The sequence below is a fragment of the Chlorocebus sabaeus genome, chromosome 19, assembly GCF_047675955.1.
Source record: "Chlorocebus sabaeus isolate Y175 chromosome 19, mChlSab1.0.hap1, whole genome shotgun sequence".
NCBI classification, from domain to species: domain Eukaryota; kingdom Metazoa; phylum Chordata; class Mammalia; order Primates; family Cercopithecidae; genus Chlorocebus; species Chlorocebus sabaeus.
The window spans coordinates 6,681,208-6,694,512 of NC_132922.1; the positions used below are offsets into that span (position 1 = coordinate 6,681,208).

At 51.1% G+C, this 13,305-nt stretch overlaps 1 protein-coding gene across 6 annotated transcripts in view; it reads right to left on the reverse strand.

Annotated features, from left to right (window-relative positions):
• The window catches only part of PARVB (parvin beta), a 157,660-nt gene that overhangs the window by 44,948 nt on the left and 99,407 nt on the right, over positions 1–13,305 (reverse strand). For all 6 annotated transcript variants that reach the window (XM_073006623.1, XM_073006621.1, XM_073006625.1 and 3 more), the window contains one exon: positions 2,921–3,023. In XM_073006623.1, coding sequence (XP_072862724.1) covers positions 2,921–3,023 — 103 coding nt within the window. The remainder of the gene's footprint in view (positions 1–2,920; positions 3,024–13,305) is intronic.

Below are 13,305 nucleotides of genomic sequence, written 5' to 3' on the forward strand. Positions count from 1 at the left end.
TATCATGCGTCAGTCACCCAGGGGACTTGGGGTGGATGGGGTACCCAGCAGGGAGTCAGACACTCCTTATTTCTGCTCTTGGCATTTATTTATCTGTTTAAAAAACAACAGTAATAACAACTCCCGCTTATTGATGACAGACCTGTGCCAGGCACTGTGCCAGGGGCTCCACACATGTAATTTCAGCAGGCAGCTTGGATGGTTTCCAGTGGACAGACATGAAAAGGAGCTACTATGGCCAGGCACAGTGGCTCATGCCTGTAAACCCCACACTTTGGGAGGCCGAGGTGAGTGGACTGCTTGAGCTCAGGAGTTCAAGACCAGCCTGGGCAACATGGCAAAGCCTCATACCTATAAAAAATACAAAAAATTAGTCAGGCATGGCGGCATGCACCTGTACTCCCAGCTACTCAGGCGGCTAAGGTGGAAGAATCACCTGAGCCTGGGAAGTGGATGCTGCAGTGAGCCATGATTGTACCACCGCACTCCAGGTCAGCCAATGGAGTGAGACTCTGTCTCAAAAAGAAAAGGAGCTGCAGCAACCACAGCCTCACTCCCTTCCTCTCTCTCCCTCTCAAAATTATGCATCTCAAAGGCATAGTTCTCTGTCCCTGAACCCTTCCTGAACAGGATGTTACCCCCACCACTGTGCTAAAACGGCTCTCATCTGGGCCACCAATGACCCATCAGGTGCCAAATCTAATGGTCAATACATTTGAGTGATGCAGAGAAATTGGAGTGTTGCAGGAGCAAGGGAGCCATTTTTTAATGGAAATATTACATCACGTCTGCACACTGAACAGTCCAGGGAAGACAGAAAGTGGCTACAGGAAAGATCAACCAAGGCACAACAGACCTGGGAAGCCCAGAGGTGAGAGGTGAAGCCTCTCCGAATTTGGTAAATCCTTCCTCTACAGTGGTCAGCTCAAGGAAGCAACTCATTACACTTGAGGCCAACAATTCTAGTTTCTTCAACATCTGAACGAGGATATTCCCACAATATTATTGGTGAAAGAAAAATACTAGAAATGACAAAAATGCCCCACATAGGAGACTGGGTGAGTAAACTAAGGAACATCCACACAGTGGAGTACAATGCAGCCATAAAGAAAAAGAAAGGTGGTCTCCACATGGAAGGCTTCCTAGAACACATCACTAAGTGAAACAAGCAAGGTGTGTAAAAGAATGTATAAAATACACCACCTTTTATGCCAGGAACAAAAGGGAAATGAGTAGTTGTGTGTATAGACATTTTTGTAAAGAAACATATGAAGGATAAAATCAGAATCCATTGAAAATTGTTACCTGGGAGTGTATAGTGGAGTGTATAGTGGAAGAGAAAGCAGTGAGATCTCTCTCTCTCTCTCTGTCTCTCTCTCGAGACAGGGTCTCACGCTGTTGCCTAGGCTGGAATGCAGTGGTATAATCATGGCTCACTGCAGCTTCAACTTCCCAGGCTCAAGTGATCCTCCTGCCTCAGCCTCCTGAGCAGTTGGGAATACAGGTGCACATCACTACGTCTGGTAATTTGTAGAGACGAGGTCCTACTGTGTTGTCCAGGCTTGTCTCAAACTCTTGGGCTCAAGTGATCCTCCTGGCTCAGCCCCTCAAGGTGCTGGGATGATAGGCTGAGCCACCACACCTGGCTAGGACCTTTCAAGGTATGTCATTTTCATAGTTTTTTGTTTTTTTTTTTTTTTTTTTTTTTTTTTTTTTTTGAGACGGAGTCTCGCTCTGCCGCCCAGGCTGGAGTGCAGTGGCCGGATCTCAGCTCACTGCAAGCTCCGCCTCCCGGGTTCACGCCATTCTCCTGCCTCAGCCTCCCGAGGAGCTGGGACTACAGGCGCCGCCACCTCACCCGGCTAGTTTTTTGTATTTTTTAGTAGAGACGGGGTTTCACCGTGTTAGCCAGGATGGTCTCGATCTCCTGACCTCGTGATCCACCCGTCTCGGCCTCCCAAAGTGCTGGGATTACAGGCTTGAGCCACCGCATAGTTTTGACTTGTGAAGCATGTAAATGCTTTACATTTTTAAAAGTAATATTAATAAAATTAAGTGTAAACATATGCCAGGCACCGTGAGAACCCACTATGAGTCTGAGAATTCCTCTCATTCATCATCTGCGAACTCTGCTCTTCCGTTCTTTGCCTAGAAACTCCTGCTTGTTCTCCTGCGTGAGCTGCAAGGCTGCCCCGCCCCCAGGCCAGGCCAGGGTCCTCTCCTCAGAACCTGCGGCATCTCCGAAGGCCCTCATCACAACCAACCTGAACAGTAACTATTTGAAAATATTTGTCTTTTCAGACAGACTGTAAGATCCTGAGGATAGGGACCACGTCTGTTTCAAAGATCACTGTATCCGTGGCACCCAGCACTCGGGACTCATCGAATATCTGATGAATAAATAACCGCTTTGTCTGGCCATCAATCCATGTGTCAGTCAGTCCCGGGAAGATCACTAACCTGCCCTCGCCCAGCAAACGCAGACACTAGAGCCCGCCCCTGGTGAGGGAACGTGAGCTATCGCGTATTTGGCGACACATTCACTCACAGAATATCGCTGGGGACCCGCTTCCCTCCCGCTACCTCCCATCCTGAGCTGAAGGAGCTCAAGATGAAAGCGGGTAGCAGGGACACAAAGTGGGTCTGAGCCCCAACAGAATGGGAGCCGCAGGCAGTTCTGGAAGCTGTCCCCAACCTGCTGCCGCCCCATGGCTGGGTGTTCTGTAGAAACGGCAAGGAGAGAGAGGACCCTGAAGCCACAGTCCAGGGCCCGAGGGCACCACCTGGGAAGGGCACACTGCAGCTTCTGGTGTCCTCCTAGGACCTGTGGACCATGTCACTACGCAGAGAATCCTGGCCCAGCCCAGGGCTGCTACAGGGAGATGGGGGTGGGACAGAGTTGTCCCTGCTGTGGACTCACCCAAGAGCTTCTGCAGCACCTGGCCGTCGTACAGGTCTTCCTCCAGCTGCTTCACAATGATCCTCTCCTCCACCAGCACGTCATTAATCCAGTCGAGGAGGACCTGCAGGAGACGCAGGCGTTACGGCCTCACTCCGCCAGTGCTACGGGGATGAGGCAGTGACCAGGGAAAGTGCAGACACAGAGACTGCACAGATCTGCAGCCACCAACAGGACCAGAACAAGCACAGGAACAGAGCGTGTCCAGCTCTGGGACCACCACCAGGACCAGAGCAAGCCCAGGGACAGAGCGTGTCCAGCTCTGGGACCACCACCAGGACCAGAGCAAGCTCAGGGACAGAGGGTGCCCAGCTCTGGGACGACCACCAGGACCAGAGCAAGCCCAGGGACAGAGGGTGCCCAGCACTGCAGCTGCCAGAAGCAGAGCAAGTGGAGGGACAGAGGTTGCACGGTTCTGTGGCCACCAGGACCAGAGCAAACACAGAGACAGAGGTTACACAGCTCTGGGGCCACCACCAGTACCAGAGCAAGCACAGGGACAGAGGCTGCACCACTCTGTAGCTACCACAAGGACCAGAGCAAGCTCAGGGACAGAGGGTGCCCAGCTCTGGGGCCAGGCTGCGCAACTCTGCAGCCACCACAAGGACCAGAACAAGCACAGGGACAGAGGCTGCACAGCACTGCAGCTGCCAGAACCAGAGCAAGTGCAGGGACAGAGGTTGCACAGTTCTGTGGCCACCAGGACCAGAGCAAACGCAGAGACAGGCTGCACAGCTCTGGGGCCGCCACCAAGTCGAGTTAGCACAAGGACAGAGGCTGCACAACTCTGCAGCCACTAGGACCAGAGCATCTGGCGTTCACCTTGGTATGGGTGGGGGACCAAATGATTCAGTATTGGTAATACTGCACTCTCCTCACCCCAAGAGAGTCAAGGTGACCTACAAGATGTCCATTCCTCCCTGGTCACCCTAAGCCTCAACCCACCCTAACCCAGAACAGCAAAGGGGATTTATGCATCATTACTGACAGGCTTGGTGTGCCCACCCTCAGCTGCATTTTGTATACATCCTTATTGAGATAGAATTCTCACTCCACACAATTCATCCTTTAAAAGTGTGTGATTCGATGGCTTCTAGGATATTCACAAAATTGTGCAACCATCACTACGATCCATTTTAGAACATTTTCAACCCTCCAAAGAAACCGAGGCCCATTAGCAGCCACTCTCCCCGTCTCCCTCCCACACCCCCTCATAGCCATGAATCCACTTCCCCTCTCCATGGATTTGGCTTTCTGGACATTTCATATAAACAGGAGCAGATGATGTGTGCCCTTTCGTGTCTGGCTTCTATCACTGAGTGTGTTTTCGAGGTTCATCCATGTTACAGCATGTTTCCGTCCTTCTTTCATATTCCATCTCATTGGAGACCACATTTTGTTTCTCCATCCCTTGGTTGACGGTTATTTTGGTTATCACCCCTTTTTAGGTACCGTGAGTGGTGCTGACATGAACGTTCAGGTACAAATCTCTTTGTGGATGTGAGTTTCATTTTTCCAGGCCAGCCTTCCTCTTAAACCTTTTTGCAACAGATTTTCTATTCAGTTCACTGGGTGATACGCTTTAGAAGAAGATTGCTTCCATTGTGAAAGTACCTATGGAAAGATAGGACTCCCGCCGAACACAATTCCACCTGGCCAGTCCTGCTTCCGACACGTCTATTCCACAAAATAAAATGGACTCGATCGATGGCACGGAGTGCGTGATTTTCCTGTGCAAGGGAAACTAACGCAAAGATCTAATTGGTCCCAGTAACCTCTCGGAAATGGGAGTTTATGGCCCCTCTCAGAGATGAACAAAAGGACACAAGTCCAAAATATACCGTCCCCTGTCACTCAGAAACAGCTGCAACCTGCGACATTGGCCATAAGGCAAATTTCTGTGAAGCACACTCTATTTTCCCAGTAACACAAAAATATCAAACCTGACACACAAGCCCACAAGGAACAGAGGTAAAAATAAATTAAAGGGCGGTTTGCAGGGAGAGGTGCATGGCCCTGTGGCATTCTGGTCTTGTCAACGCCACCTCTGAAGGTCAGGGGCACAGCACCAGACACCCTGCTTCCACCCTGGGCCATCTCTGCGAGGCGGCTGGCAGGGCAACGGAGAGCACTGGCCTGGGACTCCCAGGGATGCACCTGAACCCCCTCAGTTCCCATGGCCTCCCCCGACCCCCCATGGCCCACAGACCCCCACACTCACTGGCTTCCTGCCCTCCTCTTTCACCCTCTGCAGCCTCCCTTGGGGGATCCTCCCTGACTCCCCCAACCCTCACATGGCACGTTCCTGAGGGCCCTGAACAGTTCCCCTTCTCCCTCCCCACTCTCTTCTGAGGCCAGTTTATGCCCTCCTGCAACTTCCAGTGCTGTCCCTAACCCAGGACCCCCTAAGCACAGGGCCCACCTCCCCATGCTCCTCCCACGGGAGGGTGGGGGGGTTCCGTGAGCGTCTCTAACAAGACTCTAACAGGACCACACCCCAGGCGTGCTCCTTTCCAGGGAAGGCAGGCAGGAAAGCAGGAAGGCAGGCAGGCAGGCAGGCAGGACACCTGAGGAAAGAGCACTGGAGGCAGAGGGGACAGCCAGGAGGAGCCCTGCCAGTGAGCTGAGCACAGGGAACTAACAGTGACAGGGATGGGGGGAGGGGGACAGGGCCGACCTTGGACTCTCCCCCAGGCTGTAAGCCGGGGGAGGGGGGCGTGAAACCGCTTGGGTCAGGGTATTCCCCCCAGACCAAGAGACCTGGAGTGCCACCCAGGGTGGCTCTTGAAGACTGACCCAGCCACTGACCCCGAGCCAACTCCCCCAGCCACAGAATCCAGGCCCCTGCGTCTATGCCCCGCGCCCGGGAACCTGCTCTGGCCATTTAGTGAGATTTTATGGGTTTGTTTTTTGTTTTGTTGTTTGTTTGTTTGTTTTCAAAGTGTGTCATTTAAATTTGAGAGGGAACACTAAGTTTACAGACACACGGAGCAGCAATCCTAACTACGCTTTTTGGTCTTCGAAGCCCTCCTCTGCCTGTTTCCACTCTCTCACCACCCTGATTTCCACCATGGGTTCCCCATGATCCTCCCAGCTCCCCGGCTGACCTCCTTCCCACCTGCAGCCTCCCAGGCCATAGACCTCTTCCCTCCACCAACCACCCAGCCCTTGACAGCCAGGTAAGGCCAGTGACAGTGCCTCTTCCACCTCCTCAGACCACCCAGCAAAGCCTAAGCCCGAGAGATGCCGTAAATACTAGATAAGTGACTACTCGTCATATTCTGCGTGTCTTTTATAATTTTTGGCTAATGGCTTTAAAATGGGTTTGCCTGGTACAGAGGCTCACACCTGCAATCCTAGCACTTTGGGAGGCTGAAGCGGGAGGATTGTTTGAGCCCAGGAGTTTGAGACTACCCCGGGCAACAAAGTGAGACTCCGTCTTTACAAAAAAAAAATATTTAAATTAGCCAGGTGTGGCAGTGCACACCTGTTGTCCCAGCTACTCGGGGGTCTGAGGCAGAAGGATTGCTTGAGCCTGGGAGGAAGCTGCAGTGAGCTGTGATGGGGACGCTGCACTCCAGCCCGGGTGACAGAGCAAGACCCTGTCTCAAAAAAAAAAAAAAAAAAAAAAGAAAGTTTTACAGGCAGAATTTTAAAACACCCCCTAAAATCCCGACCCACTGGTGCACACGCCTGTGTAAATACAGCATGGCATGAATACGTAGGGTCTGCATTAAGACCCAGCTCCACCAGCGTTTTAACTGTGTGACCTTGAGTCACTCACTTAACCTCTCTGGACCTCAGAGTCTTCATTCAGAAAGGAAAATAAGTCAACCCCTAGCCCTGTGCACACTATATGACCCAGTAACTCCAGCTTTAATTTCTCCGAAGGTACTAAGCCAAATGTGGCCCCAGACGCTTACTAGCTCTGGAATGATTCCACATTTGTATAAGAAAAATGAAAAACACAGAGAAGTCTGAAGAGACATATATGAAAAAAAAAAACAGCCCTGCCTTCTGGTGGATTTTTCCGTCTTCCAGGTTTTCAGCAGCATATATTACTTTGGCAGTTCAAAAAGATAATAAGTATCATTTTTACAAATTAATCACTCTCCAGATGGCTTCTCAAGAACTTGACAAGCAGGTCTCAAATGCATATAGAGGCTGGGTGCGGTGGCTCACGCCTGTAATCCCAGCACTTTGGGATGCCGAGGCTGGTGGATCACTTGAGGTCTGGAGATTGAGACTAGCCTGGCCCACACGGTGAAACCCTGTCTCTACTAAAAACATAAAAATCAGCCAGGCATGGTGGTGTGTGCAATTCCAGCTACTCTAGAGGCTGAGGCAGGAGAATCGCTGGAACCTGGGAGGCAGAGGTTGCAGTGAGTTGAGATTGCACCACTGCACTCCAGCCTGAGCAACAGAGCAAGACTCCATCTAAAAATAATAATAATAATGATAATAATAATAATAATAAAATGCACATGTAAATTCAAGGGACTCTGGGATTGCCAAAACAATCTGTAAAAGATGAACAAAACTGGAGGACCCCACTCCACCGTTTCAAACCTGACTACAAAGCTCCAGTCATCAAAACTGTGGGACTGACATCGAGGTAGACACAGACCCATGGAACAGAAAGAGGCGTCCAAGATAAATCTCACATCACAGTCAACTGATATTAACAAGGATACCAGGACAATTCAGTGGGGAGAAGCTAGTCCTGTTTCCTGCCTTAGCCTTCTTCGGAGCATGCAGGCCACGTGATCTCATTTTCACTCATCAGGTCTGTCTTCCCAGCTGGCCTGGCAGCTCCTCCCAGGCGGCGCCTGTGTTTTGTTCAATGCCATATTCCCCGTGGCTAAAGCAGGCACAGACCCACAGAAGGGGCTCAAACCGCAGAACCATCTATGGACTTTCTAGAAAGGTCTCCTAGGCATGCAGACATTTGGTTCCACAGGCTGCTGTACTCAGAGCTCAGTCTGGTTAGGAAACACACAAGAGACAATGTAGCTGCTCTACAGAAAACTGAAAAAAGAAAAAAAAAAATCACATCTGGATCTCGAACCCAGTCCAAGACTAAACCTAAAAATAACAAACAGAAAGATTAAAATCAAATTCCACGCAGCAGGCCACGGCAGTCCGCTCTGGGAAGCAAAAACCATTCACAGCCCAATTCCATCGCCACCCCGAGGAGGTACAACTTATTCCTGGATACCACAGCTCATGCTGCTGCTGTACTTCCCAGGCCATCCATCTTAATCCGCTGTGTCACAAAAGACTTTTTAAAGATAGCACTAGTCATTATTTTTAGGGACGCACTCATTTGCCAACCCTGCATCCTGCGGGCAGATGTCTAGGATGTGCATTAATTGTGCTCGTGCACACCACTCCATCACGCACGTCTTATGAGATTTTGCTTTAACCAGAATTAAAAAAAAAAAAAAATACTTTTCCTTTAGATCCTTCTGAATTATAATCAGGATCTGCAGCCTGTCTCCCCCAGAGCTATGACAGTTACGTTTTAATTACTTCCAAAAGGAGTCGGACGAGGGCTGATTTCAACAGGCAGGGGGAGACGCGGCCTGGTGGGGGCCGGGGGCACAGGAGGGCACCTCTGTGTGGCTCCAACAGCACTAATTTCTGCCCAGAGGATGGTTTTCATGCAGTTGATTTTCTTCACAGAGACAAAGGGAGGAAGAAAACAGAACTTAAAGACCAGGAAGGGTCTTGTCCAATCAACCGGGGAATGAGATGTGAAATCTGCTCTTGCGGGGAGACACACCCCCAGATGAGATGTAGTCGGCCTGCTTTCAACCAGTCTGCTTAAGGAGTTCTGTGTGGTTTTTTCCTGACATCCAACATGTCATTCCAACAGTAACTCTCCGCTTATCTGATACCAACAGGGTGTCCTACAATTCAGTCTGATTCTAACACTAACTACCTGGAGTTGACCCCACAGGCTAAGAGCTCAGTCCCACCAAACGGACTTCATTTCAGACACCAGCTGCAGATGGGGCTACCAGGCTCCTCTTCCCGCTGATTACAAATCAGGGCTCCTTACCTCAGGTTCAGTGATTTGCCAGAATGCACAGAGCTCAGAAAAGCATTTTACTTAGGATTACCAACTTACTATAAAGGTTAGAACTCAGGCACAGCAGGCCCAGCGCGGTGGCTCATGCCTGTAATCCCAGTATTTTGGGAGGCTGAGGCGGGCAGATTGCCTGAGCTCAGGAGTTCGCAACCATCCAGGGCAATACGGTGAAACCCCATCTCTACTAAAATACAAAAAACTAGCCGGGCGTGGTGGCGGGCACCTGTAATCCCACCTACTTGGGAGGCTGAGGCAGGAGAATCACTTGAACCTGGGAGGCAGAGGTTGCAGTGAACTGAGATCGCACCGCTGCACTGTAGCCTGGCCGACAGTGTGAGACTCCGTCTCAAAAAAAAAAAAAAGAACTCAGGGACAGCGTAATTAATAGGAAACGCTTCATGGGACAGCGTTTTTGGGGAGGGGAGGGGCTTCCATGCCCTCTCCCTGCGTGTCCCCCTCCCAGCACCTCCATGTGTGTTCCCCAGCTCTGAAGCTCTCTGAATCCCACTGTTGATGGGTTTTGTGGAGGATTCATTATGTAGGCGACTGATTACATCATTGGCTACTGGCGATTTGATTCACTCTCCAGCCCCTCTCCACCCCTCCCAGAGGCTGGGGGTGGGTAGGACTGACAGCCCCACCCCTCTAATCCTGTGCTTGGTTACTCTGGGGCCAGCCCCCACCCTGAGTCACCTCATTAGCATAAACCCAGGTCTCATTATGAAAAACAAAAGACGTTTCTATCACTCAGGAAATCGCAAAGGTTTTAGGTGCTGCGTGCTAGGAATCTGCATCAGGACCCGGAGGCTAAGGCCAGGTCTAGGTTTCTCTTTATACCGCAACTGTATAGGGTTCCCTTGTCTATTCATTCTGGAAAGCATAAGAATAGCCACTCCCCGCCTTTTTTTTTTTTTGAGACGGAGTCTCGCTCTGTCGCCCAGGCTGGAGTGCAGCAGTGCAATCTCCGCTCACTGCAAGCTCGGCCTCCCGGGTTTACGTCATTCTCCTGCCTCAGCCTTCCGAGTAGCTGAGACTACAGGTGCCTGCCACCATGCCTGGCTAATTTTTTGTATTTTTAGTAGAGATGGGGTTTCACTGTGTTAGCCAGGATGGTCTCGATCTCCTGACCTCGTGATCTGCCCGCCTCAGCCTCCCAAAGTGCTGGGATTACAGGCATGAGCCACCGCGCCCTGCCGCCCCTCCCTCTTTTAAGAATCACTAAAAATTTAAAGTATCTCATCTATAAACCTCTAGTTGCCTGGGCAGCAGTCACCGTTCACCCATAAGAAATTCAGGTCGCTGCTGGAGAAGGTTAGAGAAAATACACAAGAAGAAACACCAGCAAAGAAGGCTTTCGGGTAAGTCTTCCAGGCTCCTGCACCCACTTCCAAACCGGCACTGCCCGTCTGTCCATTCACCTCCCTCCCGGGCTGCCCTGTTAACACTCATGTTCCTGGCACTGCCCTGACAGTGCTAACGGGCGATCAACTGTATGATCTAACATTATCCTGACAATGACACTTTGAGGTTGTCAGGTTGGTGCTATTAGCCTCCCACTTTAATCTGAGTTGGGATTTGAATCCAGGAAGCTGACCCCAGAGCCGACCTTCACCCCTTAACAGTAAAATACATGAGTATAATCAAGGCTCAGAGACAATTTCTGAATGACTGGCCTCATTCTCAGTGCCTGGCTTAGTCAGAGCTAAGGACTTTTTTAAACAGGAGCAGAGGGCAGCTCACAATATTTTATACTGCGACAGTCCCAAGGCAGCAGAGGTCAGAGTGGGTATCTACAGGAGAAGACAGGACAGGCAATCAAGACAAGTGGAAAAAAAGTGCAGATGACAGAGAACAGAGAAAGAGAAAACGAGAGGGCCAGCCAGGTGTCCTTGGAAATGTCCCCCGTTTCCAAGAGGGACATTCAAGACTGCAATGTGGCCACAAGCAATGGCCACACCACCATATCCAGTGGGTCAGAATGTCGGCCAGACCTGTTTGTTCCCTGACCTGCTCAGGCCTGCATACGGTCCGTGCTTTGCACTAACAACGTCTGCTTCAGGACCGAATGCCTCCGAGGAACCATTGGGAGGTGGCCTCTACTAAGGCCTACTTAGATGTAATCCACTAGCATTAGATCATCACAGTCCACAGCACACAAAGGATGCTCTGGAATGCAGAGAGAATCACGCAGGTAATGTGGATGGAGGTATTCTGTCTGCACCATCCAGAATGGCCATCTCCTCCCAAGGCGAGCACCTGGGACCACCTACATCAGCATCCAATCCACAGGTTGACCCCAACCCTCACCTCCTCTTCCCAGAGCCTCCTCCCTGCCATCTCACAGGTTTGGGGTGGAGCAAAAAACAGCCACAACTGGCTGGGCACAGTGGTTCACGCCTGTAATCCCAGCATTTTGGGAGGCCACGGCAGGCAGTTCACTTGAGGTCAGGAGTTTGAGACCAGCCTGGCCAACATGGTGAAGCCCTTTCTCTACTAAAAATACAAAAAATTAGCTGGGCGTCGTGGTGCATGCGTATAATCCCATCTACTTGGGAGGCTGAGGCAGGAGACTCACTTTAGCCTGGGAGGCAGAGGTTGCAATAAGCTGAGATCGTGCCACTGCACTCCAGCCTAGGTGATAGAGTAACAGAGTAAGACCCTATCTCAAAACACCACCACAAAACAACAGCAACAACAACAAAAAGCAACCACGTCTGTCTTGTCTCTAAGCCGCAGGCCATCTTGGGAGATCCTGGTGTGAACCTCATGTTGGTGTTGCTGACACAAACCCCCATCGGTTCTCTCACTGTCCATCAAGGATGAACTTCGTCGACATTCTTCTGTTCAAAATAACAAAGTGGGTATTCAGAGGGAAAAAATAAAACAAATTAAGTAATTTATTAAGAGCCAACACCTTTGGGTGGACCCTAAAACTGACATTTGGAATGGTTTATTTTTGGTTTTTTGTTTTGTTTCGTTTTGTTTTTTTGTGAGACGGAGTTTTGCTCTTGGTGCCCAGGCTGTAGGGCAGTGGCAAGATGTCAGCTCACTGCAACCTCTGCCTCTCAGGTTCAAGCCATTCTCCTGCCTCAGTCTCCAGAGTAGCTGGGATTACAGGTGCCCGCCACCACGCCCGGCGCATTTTTTGTATTTTTAGTAGAGACAGGGTTTCACCATGTTGACCAGGCTGGTCTCGAACTCCTCACCTCAGGTGATCCACCCACCTTGGCCTCCCAAAGTGCTGGGATTACAGGCATGAGCCACTGTGCCTGGCCTCAACGTAAATTTTAAAAGAATATAACTTGCAAGCCATTTTACTTATTCTGAATGAGCCCTCATGAAAACGCAGCTGTACAGCCCAGTGTCAGGTCCATTGCGGTGGTGAAGGTGGAGTAGCTTTTTAAAAAGCACTTTTAATAGAAAAATGTCTGTTTCTGGCAGACACTGTCACCATCTGCATTTTCAAGAATCCCGGGGTGCCCAAGCTGGCCGTGGGCTGTGGAAGTCAAGTGTCTGGGTCTGCCACAGCCGTCTGCCCAAGAGCCCACCCTGGGTTCACCAGGGTCAGGCGGAGCCCACAGCCTCTCCTCTTCAGGAGATTCCCTCTCAAGCCCTACTATGGTTTAGATCAGAGCAACCAAAACTGCAATCTGTACTTGGACCCACACAAGCACTGCCTCACGGCAAGCAGGAGCCACGCTGGAGAAGGACAGCCGCTGCCCCAGAAGGCCAGCGCCACGGGCCCCTTCCCTCACTGTTCCCTGACCTCTGGGAGCGGGGCAGCCGGGTTCCCTGCCCAGCTGGGATTCACGCCTCTAGACATGGTGGAAACTGACCGTCCACTCAGCGCAGGCATCGACATCAGATGGCTCCTCGGCAGGAGTGGCCAGAGGGGTCACCCTCCTGCTTTTCAGGGTTAAATCTGAATCTAGACCCCACCAGGCTCCAGACAGAGTTCCAACTCCATCTGTAAGGTACGACACTAGCTCTCGCCAGCACTCACTCCTAATCCTAAAATCCCCTCCTGTCAGGCTCTGTCCAGCCAAGAGTTCACAAGCCTGGTTGTTAGAGCCCCAGCCCAGCAGAGCACATGGGAGGCGCTCGGCACTGCAGGCTGGATCCCCCCTGCCATCCTCTTCTGCCAACACGTCTGCCCACCTTCTCACGCAGCACCAACGTCCCTTTCAGGAGCCCCGGGTTTAGCTCCCTTTGTCCACGAGAGCCCTGAACCCCAAAGCCAAGGCCTCACCCT